The sequence below is a fragment of the Urocitellus parryii genome, chromosome 3 (genome assembly GCF_045843805.1).
Source record: "Urocitellus parryii isolate mUroPar1 chromosome 3, mUroPar1.hap1, whole genome shotgun sequence".
Classification (NCBI taxonomy): domain Eukaryota; kingdom Metazoa; phylum Chordata; class Mammalia; order Rodentia; family Sciuridae; genus Urocitellus; species Urocitellus parryii.
The window spans coordinates 58,187,165-58,202,934 of NC_135533.1; the positions used below are offsets into that span (position 1 = coordinate 58,187,165).

The 15,770-nt window shown below is 34.0% G+C and overlaps 2 protein-coding genes across 6 annotated transcripts in view; one reads left to right on the forward strand and one right to left on the reverse strand.

Annotated features, from left to right (window-relative positions):
• The window catches only part of Dnajc2 (DnaJ heat shock protein family (Hsp40) member C2), a 30,471-nt gene that overhangs the window by 7,354 nt on the left and 7,347 nt on the right, over positions 1–15,770 (forward strand). For 3 of the 4 annotated variants that reach the window (XM_026384964.2, XM_026384965.2, XM_026384963.2), the window contains exons 3-10: positions 209–284; positions 6,860–6,958; positions 8,206–8,347; positions 10,406–10,486; positions 11,347–11,412; positions 12,182–12,273; positions 12,361–12,482; positions 12,907–13,056. In XM_026384964.2, the coding sequence (XP_026240749.2) occupies positions 209–284; positions 6,860–6,958; positions 8,206–8,347; positions 10,406–10,486; positions 11,347–11,412; positions 12,182–12,273; positions 12,361–12,482; positions 12,907–13,056 (828 nt within the window). Of the gene's footprint in view, positions 1–206; positions 285–1,011; positions 1,062–6,859; positions 6,959–8,205; positions 8,348–10,405; positions 10,487–11,346; positions 11,413–12,181; positions 12,274–12,360; positions 12,483–12,906; positions 13,057–15,770 lie in introns of those variants that run through there. The other variant, XM_026384966.2, reaches the window with a different exon arrangement.
• Pmpcb (peptidase, mitochondrial processing subunit beta) overlaps positions 5,633–15,770 on the reverse strand; it is a 29,783-nt gene continuing 19,645 nt past the window's right edge. The window contains exons 13-14 of one of the 2 annotated variants that reach the window (XM_077795969.1): positions 7,368–7,406; positions 5,633–5,887 (exon numbers count right to left, since the gene is read on the reverse strand). In XM_077795969.1, the coding sequence (XP_077652095.1) occupies positions 5,793–5,887; positions 7,368–7,406 (134 nt within the window). In that variant the 3' untranslated portion in view covers positions 5,633–5,792. Of the gene's footprint in view, positions 5,888–6,711; positions 6,747–7,367; positions 7,407–15,770 lie in introns of those variants that run through there. The other variant, XM_077795970.1, reaches the window with a different exon arrangement.

Below are 15,770 nucleotides of genomic sequence, written 5' to 3' on the forward strand. Positions count from 1 at the left end.
ATTAGGCTTATGTGCATAGAAATTATCAAGAAGGCTATACAGTAATTCACATTTCTGAAACTTACATGACCAGAGAGCCTATTCAGAACTTCTCACTGGACTCCTGCCATGAAAGTTTCACTGTGGGAAATACTGTTTTAGGGTACCATAATATAAGGGATAGGATATATCGCTCCGTTTCAAACTTGACTCTCTTGTGTCTTATCAGAACCAAGATCATTATGCAGTGCTTGGACTTGGCCATGTAAGATACAAAGCTACACAGAGACAGATCAAAGCAGCTCGTAAGTACTTAGTTATTTTGAAGTAATTATATATTATAGAAAATGTTATTTTGAAAAAATATGCAGGGTCATAATCTGTTGCCATAACTCTACATTTAACAGTATGTGTAATAATTGTCATAGCAATATAAAATGTAAGACCAAGGTCTCCTTTGCTTCATAACCAGAAAAAAATTAATGATGTATGGACTTTCTCATTAGGGATTAAAAAATCAGTTTGGGTGTGTGCGTGCGTGCATGTGTGTGTGTGTGTGTGTTTGTGAGAGAGAGAGAGTGAGTGTGTGGGAGGGAGGGAGGGAAGGAGAGAGAGAGAGAGAAAGAAGTGTGGGGAGCAGGCAGGCAGGATAAAAAAATACTCCAATAGCAAGCTATTAAAAATATTTTACCTCTCTTTGGAAGTATGGGCAGCTGTATTTAGTGGGGGCCCTGCTTTGTTTCTTTGGGTTTTCAATATTATTTAGTGGTTTTAGGTCACACCTTTGTCAATATCACCCTTTCCTCTGCCCAAGAGTCCAGTGCTTTGTTATTATTTTATTTTACAAGATTAAATATTGGGGGAGGAAAATGTTGGGAACTGAGACTTCATATACCTTAAAAAGACACCATCCTTTAATGTGCCTAAATGTCCTGTTCTTTTCATTTCTGTGGACATAATTCCTTAAACACCTTGATTAGTGAAGTTTAATGAAAAAGGTGAAGGTGATTAGTTTTCTGTGTTTTATCTTAGGAGAATGTTCTGCCCTCCACTGTAGAGAATGGATATTGAGGTCAGAGGAGGTAAGATTGTGGCCATTTGGAAAAAAAGGAATAGGGAGTCAAGTCCAGCCAAGAAGAGAAAGTACTGTGCTTGGATGAACATGGCTAAACAAGAACTTACGTTGAAAAATGCTGGTTGAGACTTAGTTTAGTAGATAAACTCAATTTTTCCCATTAATGCTTATATTTAGGAAAATCACAAATATTTTTTAGTAGTGAAGGGATTTATCAGATTATTTTATACTTATTACTGGATTTCTTAAAAGGCTGGCATGATTTTAGATAGAACATATGCTAGTGTATACAAATAGTTATTGCAATATACATAAATGCCAGGAATTACCATGGGAAAGTATTTGCAGAGTCTTACTATAAAAATAGCATATAAGTACTACATATGTCATGATGCACACAAATTTGTAAAAAAAAATTAGAAGTTATTTTTGAACTATGAAAATATTTGCCATTTTAAAATGAAGGAATTCTTTTGTCTTTCTCTAAAGGATAAAAAATGAGCAAAAATTATAAGGAAATATTCATTTTATTTTTGTTAAGGCCACACTTTTTCTTGACAAAGTAGAAATTAATTTTTGAGTATTCTGTAGTGGAAGTCTTACAATACCTTTGCAGATTGTTAACCGTAAGAAAGGAACTGTAATTCACTCCACACCACCCTGGTTGAATATCAGTATTTATTCAGAAGGAGAGTGTCATTTTCCCTACCTCTATAAACTATATAGTTTAAACAGTTTAAATAGTTCTGTTAACTAGAGAAGTATAAAATAGACCGTTGCTACTTACTGCTTTCTGAAAGTCTAGTCAGAAAGTGAAAATGCAGTTAGTGTTTGCAAATCCATGATTATTATAGTATAAGCATAATAAAAATGTAAGTCTGATAATACTTAAGATCTTTTGCGTTCTTAGATCATATTACAAACACACGGTAGTATTTAAATTGTGTATAGCCGGGCATGGTGGTGCATGCCTTAACATGCCTGTAATCCCAGTGGCTCAGAAGGGTGAGGCAGGAGGATCACAAGTTCAAAGCCAGCCTCAGCACTTAGTGAGGCCCTAAGCAACTGAGCAAGACTGTGTCTCTAAATAAAATATAAAAACATGGGTGGGGATGAGGCTCATGGTTCATTACCCAGTACCAAATAAATTACGTAATTTTGTTCTTGAGGTACACATTGGCAAATGGTGTGTAGGTTTTATAATCTTTTTAAAACATGATGTTGAACAAGAGAAGCCAGATACAATAGCATATTATAGCTTTCATTTGTTTGAATAATCAGATAATTTGGATATTCCAGATTTATTTGTGATATTTTAAACTAAAACCTTTCAAGCTTTTTAAAAATAAAATTATATTTAAATGCTTTTTAAAAAATATTTCTTCTTAGTTTCTGGTGGACACAACAACTTTATTTTTATGTGGTGCTGAGGATCGAATCCAGTGCCCCACGCATGTCAGGCGAGTGCGCTACCGCTTGAGCCACATCCCCAGCCCTAAATGCTTTTTTTAATAGTACCAATGTGATCATACAATAAAAGCCCCTTTACTGCTGTAGCCTCAGAATACCTGAAAAATTTGTTTTTCATGGGTGAGGGAAGGGAAAAGAAAACCTGAAATTACTTATTTTTCCCTTCCTTACTGTAGTATTGAGGATTGAACCCATGAGTGCTCTATCACTGAGTTACATCCCCCAGCTCTTTTTATTTTTTATATTGAAACAGGGTCTTGCAAGTCTCCTGTCTCAGCCCCCCTAGTCACTGAGATTATAGGATTATAGGCAATGTGCCTGACTGAAATTTCAGTAAATGTATAATAGCTGTTCCCAGATTACTTTTGTTTCTTTTTTTGTTTTCAAGTTGGCCAGTCTTTTGGCTCTCTTTACATTATTTTCTTAAATTGGGTAATATCTTCAGTCCCTCCCAGGAACAGTTTTATAAGTAGGATGATAGAAGCCTCTAATACACATGGGTGACTAAAGATGATCAGGCAGAAAAATCAGTGTAGGAAAAAATAGTGCATCCTAAAAAGAGACAAACTTGATCCTTTTTACCAAAAAAAAGTAAGATATCTTTCAGACTTTATCCTGAGGTTTAAAAGAAAACCTAAGAAGTGTCTATGTTGTCAATGAAATACAAAGATGCTGTATTACAGTGAGGTCAGCATTGCAGAGGGAGATTAGGGAGAAATAAGTAGAGGCTGCATGAAAACTAAAAACTTGAGAGCAGAATATAAAATTACAAAAAATTGCTGATGTATAATTAGAAAATACAGTAAAGCCAGGGACAACCTTAAAGAATGTTCCCAAGATTCAGATGAAAAGAATAAAGAAATGCAAGATGTCCCTAAAGAAGAAATAAGAAACAACTACAAATCAGAAAGCTTAACCTGATTTTTATAAATATGTATGGCTTGAGATTCAGAATATATAGACAAATGACTTAGGTTACTAATCAGCACACACTTCAGAGTCAAAGGAGAACAACAGGCTGTGCTGCAGGAATCCATTTGCTGGCAAGGGGGGAAGAGCACTGCATAGTGAAACTTAACGCTTTCACTGGCTACATGACAGGGGTCATAGCTTGTGCTCAGTATCAGCAGTTGTGGGGCACAGTGATTGTGTCAGTGGTGGGATAAACATATTTCTGAACTTTCCAGTAAAAATTGAGTCATGAGCTTCCAAACATGATAATCTGGTTATCATGAAAGTTCTGTGAACTGGGCTGGGATTGTGGCTCATCGGTAGAGCTCTCGCCTTGCATGTGAGAATCCCTGAGTTCGAGCCTTAGCACCACAGAAAAATAAATAAAATAAAGGTATTGTGTCCAACTACAACTAAAAAATAAATATTTAAAAGAAAAAGTTCTGTGAACTATCTAATAACATTTAATAAATTTCTGTTCTGCTTGAACCAGCTAGAATTTTAAAATGCCTGTTTTCCAGTGCTAGTAGAGAAATGACCACAAAACTAGAAGGAAGATCTTGGACTTCAGGAAAACAAATGTATTTGTCACACTTCTGAACCCTTGTAAAAATGAGTAAAAAATTTCCACACAAATGTTCATAGCAGCCTTATTCAAAATGTTCATAAATAGGAAACACCCTAATGTTCACCAACAGGAAAATGGATAAGCAAATTGCTCTTAGAACATAGAATCCCACTCAGCAATAAAAAATAACATTACTAGTATACTCAAGAGTTTCAAAACATGGTGTTGAGCAGGAGAAGACAGACACAATAGCATACTATAGGTTTCATTTATATGAAGTTCAAGAACATAAAAGTAATCTGTGGTGATATAAATCAAAAAGTGGTTGCCTTAGTTGGTAGGGGATGGGAGTCACCTGGAAAGGGGTGCAAGGGAACTCTGGGTAAGGGAAATGGTATACATTTCTTTTGATTGTAACTGTCGTTGCATATGTATATACAGTTGTTAACTCATTAAATTGAATACTTAATATCTGAACATTTTGATCTTAAATGTATTTTTTAAAATTTTATTTCAACTGGATGAATAAGATGCAAAACAAACCAGAGAAACAATCACTGGGAAATTTTAAAATATTTGGGGGCCTAGAAAAATTAAAATTGTATTTATGGATGCAAAAGTAAGATTAAGATTGTTGCCTGTCAAAACTTAAAGGAATGGCAACTAGAATTGTACCATAGCAAGTTCATTGCCTTAACCTATTATGTTACTTTCTTTAAAACAGGGGAAAAAATAAAGTAGACTTTCAATTCATTGTTTAAGAGAACAACACTAAGGAAGATGGAGGAAGGAAATAGAAGAGATAAAACAAAATGGGTTTTATAAAGAAGAAAAAAACAAATCAAATAGTGAAATATACAAAGGATGAAAACCATTATAGAAGATACTTTTAATTGAAACTACTCTTATATGCAGTGAATTTGAAAATTTCAGTAAAAACTGAAGAAGAAATTTTTAAAGTTACCAAAGAATTATCTTCTAAAAACCATTTTTAGGCCCAGGTAATTTTTCAGGTGAATATTTCATATGTTAAAGGAATTGAAAATGCTCATGCTGAACATAAACTGTTTTGGAACAGTTCATTTTGTTCTTCCTTTTTTTTTTTTTGTTTCTTTTTTCCTGTGCCGGGGGTTGAACCCAGGGCCTCACTTGTACTAAGCACGTGCTTTGCCTGTGAGCTACACCCCTAGCATGGAACAATTCATTTTGTGAAATTAATGCAGCCCAAGTATGAAAACTTAGCAAACAGAGCTCAAAAGAAACTATGAATAAATTTTATTTGTAACACCAAAAAATAAATAAGTTAAAATGTAGCAAACCTATATTTTTTGGCAGTTACCATCAAATATATTAGATAGCTATAGCCATTTTAAGGACAATCCTGGGACAAGAATGAGTAATCAAAACAAGCCCTTATAAAATTTGCTGTGATAAAGGAAACATTACAAATCAGTGGAAAAGGGAAGTATTATTGATTATATTAGGATTTTAAGAAATGACAAAATTTTAATACCTCTTTGACTATTAAATTCCAGAAAAGATTTAAGGGATTCATTGTTTTTAAATCTAAGCATAGGAAATATTTGTGATACTAGAAGAATTATAAATACTGGAAAAAGCTATAGAGGAAATGATAAGTAATTGTATAAATAAAAATGAATTTTAAAAAACGAACAACACCATTTGGGGGAAAACATTAGCAACAGATATTGAATGTAAAGAGTTGCAGCATGCATATAGGCTGAGGATTCATAGACTGCTTGGATCAGAGCCTGACTTGGCCATAACTTTGTGCAGGTTGCAAAGATTGTGGTTGCTTAACTTCTCTGTCTCATTTTTCTCATCTGTGAAATGAAGAAACAAATAATGCTTTTCTCATAGTTATTGAGATAAATAGGCCTGGTTCACAAATGCTCAATAGCTAATATCTTATTGTGAAGTGACACAAACTAAGGATAAAAACAGATAACCCTTCTATCTATAGATGAAAGGTACAAACAAAAAATTTTGAGCACCAGTGATAATTTTTATATCAGTGATATTTTATATCTCTAGTGATAAATTTTTTAGACCCTGTGCTAATTAAGACTATGGTGAAAAGGATGTACACATAAGAAAATGAAATAGTTTAATTTTTGAAATGCACCTTGTTCCTATATTTTTATTCACTAATTTCACTTCTGTATAAATTTATCTTCAGAAAAAGAGTCCTAAATGTGGAAAAATAGTAATATTCAAGATGATTCAGATTGGAAACAATTCCAATTTCTATCAGTAGAGAAATGCTTACATTATGACAATTCTACTTGAAATGCAGTCCTAAACAGTCACTAAAAGGGAAGTTTGAAGAGTTGACAAGAAAAATGGAAAAAGGCAAATGATATAATATTAACTTAAAACAAAAACAATATAAATTTATACATACAGTATGATCACACTTAATTTTTTATTTTTTCTTGTTTTTTTTGCAGTGCTGGGGATTCAACCCAGGGCCTTGTTAATAAGCAAGGGCTCTACCACTGAACTACACCCCTCAGCACTCCTAAATTCTTTAAAGCATATCCTTAAGGGAAAAAAATACCTATGTATAAATATACAAAAACATTATATATTTGTCTTTGGGTGCTGGCACTTTGGCTGATTTCTTAAAATAATTGTTTCCGTTGCTCTTTAATTTTCACACTTAATAAGCACGCATTTCACCTTGGAAGAAAAGATTTTAAAATTAGCATTGCAATTTTGGAGATGGTCTGTATTTAGCTCATCCTTATTTTTGGTTTTGATGCCTGAAGTGACAAATCTGACTCATTTTGTAGATAAAGCAATGGTCTTAAAACATCACCCAGACAAACGGAAAGCAGCGGGTGAACCAATAAAAGAAGGAGACAACGATTACTTCACTTGTATAACTAAAGGTAAGAAAATATTTTACAGTCGGGAATTTCTGAAAATTGGGTTTCCTATGTGTGATATAATTCATTTACTATCACATGATATCTTTAAATACTTTCAGTTATATCAGGTTATTTTTTATTTATTTCCCCAAAACCTCACTATACAAAGTGAGGTTCCCCCAGCCAGCAGCAGTAACACCTGGCAGCTTGTTAGAAATGAACGTCTCAGGCCCTGCAACTACTGATTAGAATCTGCATTTTAATGGATCATCAGATGACTCTTACCAGAAGCTTATACAAGCATTGTATTTAGTGATGAGACTACTAAGATCTTTTGCCTATCAGTTTCTTTGTGAGAGTAAATTGTTCCTTAGATCTTTTGCTAATTTAAATTGGGGGCTGGATGTGAACTCAGTGACAGAGCACTTACCTAGAATGTGTGAGGAGACCCTGGGTTCCATCCCCAGCACTAGGAAAAAGTAATAATAATTAAGCTAATTATATCATTATACAATAATTATTTATTGCTAATTTACATAGCAATATGCTCATTAAGCAAGTTAACATAGGTAACCACCATTTCTAAATGTTTCCTAAATGTGATTTTATTATTTTTTATTTTTGTGGGTACCAGGGATTGAACTCGGGGGCACTTGACCACTGAGTCACATCCCAGCCCATTTTTGTGTTTTATTTAGAGACAGAGTCTCCTCGAGTTGCTTAGCACCTCACTTTTACTGAGGCTGGCTTTGAACTCAGGATCTTCCTGTCTCAGCCTCCGGAACCACTGGGATTACAGGCGTGCGATACCACGCCCAGTGTGATTTTACTTTTCAGTGATACTTGTTAAATAATTATATGTGCATTTTTCAAAATTCTTCATCTTAGCCCACTCATATTACACATTACTCTAGAAACCTAAGAGCCTTCCATCTTTTACAGCCATGAGATCCAACAGTTAATTTTCTTTTCCCCCAGAGTCGTCATCATCTTTTTTCAGTTACTGTTTAAAGATTTTTTTGTTACTTTCCTATCAGAAGTACTTAAAGGAGTTGCATCCACTCATATCCAGAAGTGCTAGAGCTGTCCTTACCTAAATTAAATCCTCCCCACCCCCCAAAATTTTAAATATGAAAATTAATAACTTAAAAGAGGGGGATATTTGTTTTCTCTTAGGAAAAAAAGGGTAAACTTATGGTACTGTAATCTTGCTTTTTTTCCTGGGGTAAACTTAATAGTGCTATAATGTTGCTTTTTTCCCCCCTCAGCTTATGAAATGTTATCTGATCCAGTGAAAAGACGAGCATTTAACAGTGTAGATCCTACTTTTGATAACTCAGTTCCTTCTAAAAGTGAAGCAAAGGATAATTTCTTTGAAGTGTTTTCTCCAGTGTTTGAAAGGAATTCCAGGTGAGTTAAAGCATTTCCACTTTTGATCATAAAATCCTCTATTAGCTTGCTTTGTGCAGTCCTCCAGCTTTTTGCTATTTTCCCCTGATGTTAGTTTTATTTATAAAATTGTTTCCGCTGTCTTGTCCTCCTCATCTTTTATTGAGCCCTTCCGGTAAACTTATTATTCTCGTTTATTTTGTTCTCTAAACAAAATTCTGCCTTTCCATAGTGAAATTCCTTTATCGTTTATGGGATATTTTCCTTTGGCTAAAAAGTTATATCTGGCTTTATGTAATGTGATATTGATAGTTAGGTGATAGTACTTTTTTTTTTTTTAACTTCCTCTTTATCTATGGGTACACTCTTTGGCTCATTATGAGTTTAAAAAAAAAAAGAAAGAAAAGAAAAGGGCTTATGGTCCTTTTTCTTCTTCTTTTTTTTTTTTTTTTTTTTTTTGGTATCAGGAGTTGAATCCAAGCGTGCTTAACTACTGAGCCACACCCACAGCACAGTCTTTTTTATTTTAATTTTGAGACCAGATTATTTCACTAAGTTGCTGAGGCTGGCCTCAAACTTGTGATTCTCCTGCTTCAGTCTCTATTATTGAGATGACAGCATGTGCCACCACACCTAGCTTGATCCTTTTTTTTTTTTTTTTCCCATACAAGATTATCATAAGGTATCTCTGACAAAGGATGATTTACATTTAAGATTAAAGCATACATAATTTATTTCAGTAAAATGTTTTTTATAATAGTATGCATAGTGTCAGTATTCTGCATTTTTTGTTCCCTCAAAGCCTGTTTTGGTTGTGCGTTAGATTCATCTGGAGAGCTTAAAAAAAACTTTGTACTGCCTATTGCTTGCAGAGAGATGCTTATTAACGGTAGGAATTTTTAATCCTCTCTGGTGATTCTACTGTGCAGCCAAAGTTTTGAACCTTTTTCCCCCCCCCCCCCCTTTGGTACTGGCGGTTGAACCAGAGGCACTTACTCACTAAGCCTTTTTGAAATGTTTTATTTTGAGACAGGGTTTTGCTAAGTTGTGTAGAACCTCTCTGAATTGCTGCAGCTTGCTATGAACTTGGAATCCTCTTGCCTCAGCCTCCCATGCTGCTGAGATTACTGGCATGCACCACTGCAACCAGCTGAACCACTTATTTAATAGTTTGATGAGGCCTACTGGTTGCTCCTCTCTGTCTTCTCACATTTATTTTAAAACAGTACTGAAGGTGATATAAAGACATAGCTTTTTTTGTTTTGTTTTGTTAGTGGTACTGGAAAGATGGAACACAGGGACATTCTACCCCTGAATTACATCCCCGGCCCTTTTTATTTTTTATTTTCAGTAAGTTGCTGGGGCTAGCCTCCAATCTATGAACTTCCTGTGAGCTGGGATAACAGGCATGTGCCACTGTACCTAGTTAGGATATAGTATTTTTGTGTGTAGTGATTTAATAAAGTAGAAAACATGGGTCAGTAGCAGCCATAGAGTCCTTTTCAGAGGTGATGAGTGAAATGCCAAGCCTAGAAGTCTAGCTCTTAGGCACAGGTGGTGGTGATAAGGGATTGAAAGTTTGTTCTTTCTGTAAATATTAGCATTTATTTTAAAGGCCAGGCCTTACATTAGTGTTGCTTCTGTGCTACCTATTTAGGGGAAGGAGTAAGTGAGCTTGGGGAAAAAAGGCTAGTTGCCATTTTTTCCTAACCTGTCTGACAGCTACTATATCATTATATCTTGGGGCTGGGAATGTATCTCAGTGATGAGTGCAATGCCATAAATGCAGTGACCAGCACTACAACAAAATCATTAAACTTTTTTGAACTGAAGATAACCTGAAAGTTATTCCATTGTCTCTTGCCACCTTCTAATCCACCCTTCCCCTCACATTCTTCACACCTACATTGTTTGTCATGTGACTGTTGACCTTCCAACTCTCATCTTTTAATTGCAGAGATTATAGGGGAGGGAGGTTAAAGGGGATTAGTAAAGGCCCTTGTTGTTTTTAATAAATTAGGCTGTAGGTAGAACTTTTGTGCAAAATTTTTCAGTTAAATTTTTCTTTTAATATATCAGATGGTCAAATAAAAAAAATGTCCCTAAACTCGGTGATATGAATTCATCATTTGAAGATGTAGATGCATTTTATTCTTTCTGGTAAGTAAATACTTCTATGAAGTTGTCATTTTTTTAAAAGATTCAATAAGTACTTGATGCTTTATAAATTAATTGAGGGATGGGTGACTTACTGAACAAAAAGCACTGTTCCAAAATGAATAAAGGTTTCACATGTTTTATGTCTTCTCTATGATATTCAGGCTTTTATGAGTGTTTTATTTAGCTTGTTTTCTATTAATGAGATCTAGATAACAAGCACACACTGTAGCAGTTAAAAAATAAAATCATTTGAATTCAATGAAAATTAACACATTTTCACTTAGCAGTTTTCCCATTAAAAGTGTTTGTGCATTTGAGGAAGACATTGCTTTGTGTTCAAGTTTATTGATTTTCAGTAAACAATATTTAGCACATTTTATTGTGTATTGTTTCCTTATTAAATATCTAATAAATAATGGAAGCATAAATTCACTGTAGGAAAAATTATGTAAGATTTAGTTGCCAGTTCAGTTGTCTATACATTCAGAAATAAAATAACCATTACTGGAGTTACTTTAAGGCTTCACAGAAAATGAGAGTAAAGGCAGGGAAAATTTAACAAGTCCTAGGCAAGAGAGAAACAAACCTAAGAAAGAAAAGAGGACAGTGAGGTGTGACTTCTTTTTTTTACTTAAGCGTGATGAATGTATTTTCAATTTTCATACTAAATGTCGAGTCATTTAACACAAGATGATGACATTAAGGACTTGAGCATAGTATTGGTTTAATACCAAAGGGAGGGAAGGAACCATTCAGACTAACTTATTCACTTGCCATTACTATTTTTAAAAATTATATGTATCTAACTTAATTTTAAAAGGAATGTTATTCTGTGTTAATTTTTTTTCTATCTATATTAGGTATAATTTTGACTCTTGGAGAGAATTTTCTTATTTAGACGAAGAAGAAAAAGAAAAGGCAGAATGGTAGGTATGCACATCATTAATAAAGGAATATATTCCTTTGGTACCTGTGATAATATAAAAATAAGGTGTGTGTATATATATATATATACACGTATTCAAATATATGCGTTTGTGTGTGTGTGTATTTTCTCTTGGTGCTGGAAATTGAAAGAAGGGCCAAGTATATGTTGCACATGTGCTTTACCACTGAGCTACATTCTCCAGTCATTATTTTCTCTGACACAGTATTTTGAAATTCCTCTATATAAATTAAACTAGATGGGGCCAAAAGAGTAACTGGTTAGGCTTATGCTTAAGAAATTACCAAGAGGGCAGCACACACCTATAATCCCAGCAGCTCAGGAGTCTGAGGCAGGATTATCACAAATTCAAGGTCAGGCTCAGCAATTTAGGCCCTGTGCAACTTAATGAGACCCTTTCTTATCATTAAAAATATAAAAAGAGCTTGGGATGTAGCTCAATGAGTGGCAAAATCCCTCTGGGTTTATTCCCTGATTACCCTCCTTGCCCCAAAATTGCCAAGATAACTCAATTCAGCAAATTTTTCTTTTGGTTGCTTAACCTAGGTTTTATTATACTTTTCCCAGAGTACGGAGGAAAAATTCTTTTGACATGCATGTCCAAGAAAACTAACCAAAATTGATAATAAACAGAAGCACACTTCAATGTTAGTAGTGATATAGCATTGTTAATTTTGTAAGACATTATAAACTTATAAAATATTACTCTTTCCAGTTATAATTTGTTTCCAATATTTACTATTATATAGTCGTGATGAGAGAAGATGGATTGAAAAGCAGAATAGAGCAACAAGGGCACAAAGAAAAAAAGAAGAAATGAACAGAATAAGAACATTAGTTGGTAAGTATAATTAATGTTTTTATAACTGATGTTTAAAGTTCTTTAAAATGTTAGAATTTAAAAGATTCACTAATTTTTTTGGGGTAGACAATGCCTATAGCTGTGATCCAAGAATAAAAAAATTTAAGGAAGAAGAAAAAGCCAAGAAAGAAGCAGAAAAGAAAGCAAAAGCAGAAGCAAAACGGAAGGAACAAGAAGCTAAAGAAAAAGTAAGGTGACATTTGATTATGTTGGACTTTAAATATTTGTTAATCATTGAAAAATAGTTAAAATAACTATAATCTGGAAGCAGGAAATTGGGTACTACTATAATTGAATCTTAACAAGTTGGTAAAATCAATAGTTAGATCTTCCTTAATAGCAAATAGTTATTGAACAAAAACATAATCTCATATAAATATTTATGTCATAAATCTGACTTTATATTATGCTTATTTCTAACATGTTTTGTTTCCTCATAAATGCTTGTAGAACTTTGGTAGCTTGCTTTCTCTCCTAGTTCAACCTTCAATTTTCAATAAGTTGATGAGCCATTAATTTGTTAATTTCTAATTAAAAGATTTAATTTTTAAATCATTACAGAGCATTTTGAAATCCTAATTATCAAAACAATTTTGCTCTTCATTTTTAAAGCAAAGACAAGCTGAATTAGAAGCGGCTCGGTTGGCTAAGGAGAAAGAAGAGGAGGAAATTAGACAGCAAGCGTTATTGGCAAAGAAGGAAAAAGATATCCAGAAAAAAGCTATTAAAAAGGAGAGGCAAAAACTTCGAAACTCATGCAAGGTATGTCAGATTGACATCAGGCACCAGTACAGCAGGCAGCTGATTAAGCTTAAAGATTATTTCTTTTCTTATATTTTGTTTTTAGATTAATTTTTTTCTATTCTGATTCCTCATCCAAATTCAGATCTGATTTTCTCAGTGTTATTTTTAATAGTTGATTTAAACAAATTAGAATTTAAATAAGTCACTATAAAGCCTTCAGTTATTATAACTTCTAATTATATTTCTTAAGACCCTCTAATTCTGTCACAACCTACCTACCATCACTTCTCCCCACCACATGGCCATGTTTGTTGGAGAAACCAAATTATTTTCTGAGAACATGCAACAGTTTGGTTTTAGCTGGTTGCTTCCTAATGAACAAAGTTAATTTTTATCTTAAAAAAAGTTTCTTTGGAAGTTAATACTTTTATCTTTATCTAAACAAAGGGATATCATTTGGGTGAGTACTGGTAGTTTTCATTCAAATACAATTTTTACTAAAAATATTGATAGAAAAACCCAAATTTCTTATTGTAATTTTGTGTAAGAGATATTCTTACATTTTTAAATCGGTAAATTCAGAGAGCAAATTGTACTTTATTAAACTGTGTCAAATAAGTATATTTATGAAATTCCAAGCTACAACAGATTGCTACAAGAGAATATTCTGTACTCTTCCACTGTAGTTAAATTCAAGAAATATGTAAATGCTTAATATGTATAGAAAAATCATGTTATCTTTCACATGACCATCCAGAAGGCTTTAGACACTAGTATGTTTAGTATAAAATATCCTAAACATTCAGTTAATAACACAATTGAAATTAACCAGCCCCTCAGGTTGGGGAAATAGCTCACTTGGTAGAGTATTTGTCTTGCATGTACAAGGCCCTGGGTTCAATCCCCAGCACCACAAAAAGAAAAAAAGAAAGAAAGAAAGAAAAAGAAATCAACCAGCCCCATCAGTAAATTTAGAAAGAGAATTAATGAAAACACAAGTACTGGTTTGTCTCTTTAGGCATTTTAGTAAACTGGGAAAATTTAGAAAAAAATGAAGTATTCTATTCACAGTTTTCCTGGGTGGAAGATTATTTTTAGGAGAATGCAGTATATCAAAATGGTTAACGGCATGGACTCAGGATAGGCTGTCTGGGTTTGAAGTCATTCTCCACCTATCACTTACCACCTGTGGGACCCTCTGGAGGTTACCTAAACACCTTAGCGCCTTGCTTTCCTCACCTGTTCTGTAGCTGACATAATAGTTAGTCATAGAGTTGTGAATGTTGAGTGAAATGATTCACTTATAATTGGCACATTCAGCGTATGATGAGAATGTGAAAAAAAAAGACCAGATATCAACTAGAAAGTGAATAATTCTTAAGAGATTTTTGCATAAGTGAGGGAACAAATTCTGATATTTAGTAACTTTGTTTTATTCTCCTTTCCAGCATGAGTTAATTTATTCAGTCATCAAGTATCTGATGAGCATTATACTGGGTACCAAGCAATTTTAATTAATGTGGGTATAATGATAACACAGTCCTTGCCTTCAAGGAATCCACTGATTCCTTGTAATAGAAAACGACAGGTAAACTAGCAATTCGAAGACTTTAAGATGAGCATGAGCACTAGGATGAAAAGATACCAAAAATGTAGTCAAGGAAGGCTTTCTCTTTAGTATCATTGAGCCGGGCAAAGCAGTGTGTACACCAGATAAAAGACTGAGGAATATTGAGTGAATTCAGATATGTAGAGATAATGAGGTTTACTGAGTGAGAAGCACCTGAACATGTAGGAGGAGCAAGGTTTGAAGGGCTATTTAATATGTCTTGCTAAAGAGTTTAAATCTGATCCTGAGTTGGTTTTGGTTAGAGTGTTCAGAGAAGATAAGAGGCTCAGAGACTAATCAGGAATTTTTGGTACATTCCAATCGGTGTGGCTTGAAATAAGGTAGAAATGGTGGGAATGGGAAAAAGTAAATGAGATGAAGTATTTCGGAAGTATAATATGTTACTGACTGTTGGGACTGATTGTATATTGGGGGCAGCATGGAAGAAATAAAGTTTATAAATACCTTGGTTTCTGGCATGGTATACTGGATGAGTAGTGATAGCATCAATTGAAATAGAAGACAGAGGAGGAGGCAAATGATGAGTCCAGTTTAGGGCACATTGAAACTATTGGGACACCCAAATGAAGGGACCCTGGGCATATAGATCATATTATAGAGTTCACAAGCAGGATCAACATAGACTCATGCACATCTTGTGGCACTAGAAACCGTTCAAGTAGACTAGATCACTCTGGGAGAGAATATAGAGTAAGGAAGGTGGAAGTTGGGACCCTAGTGAACACCAGTCCTTGAGATACTGCTATAAAGGAAGAGAAACCTGAGAAGTAATCAAATTGCTAGAAGAAAAATCAGTAGTGCTTTTAGAAATATCAGCAGTAAAAGAAGTATTGAGACTTTGATGAGAGCCAAATCAAACAGATCAAATGGGCAAGAAGAAGCAAGGAATAGGAGGTATGTCAGTAGCAGCTTAAACATGAGAAGTATTTTCCAGTTACTTCCTATAATCCAGTTACATTATGGTGTTCAATTCTGATCTTAATATTTCGTTAATCATATTTTTTGATAATATCTCCTGTCCCTTAGCCGGATATATTATTATATATTTCTTTAATTTCACATTTTCAGTAGACTTCTCAGTGAAGCACATGTGGGAACAGGC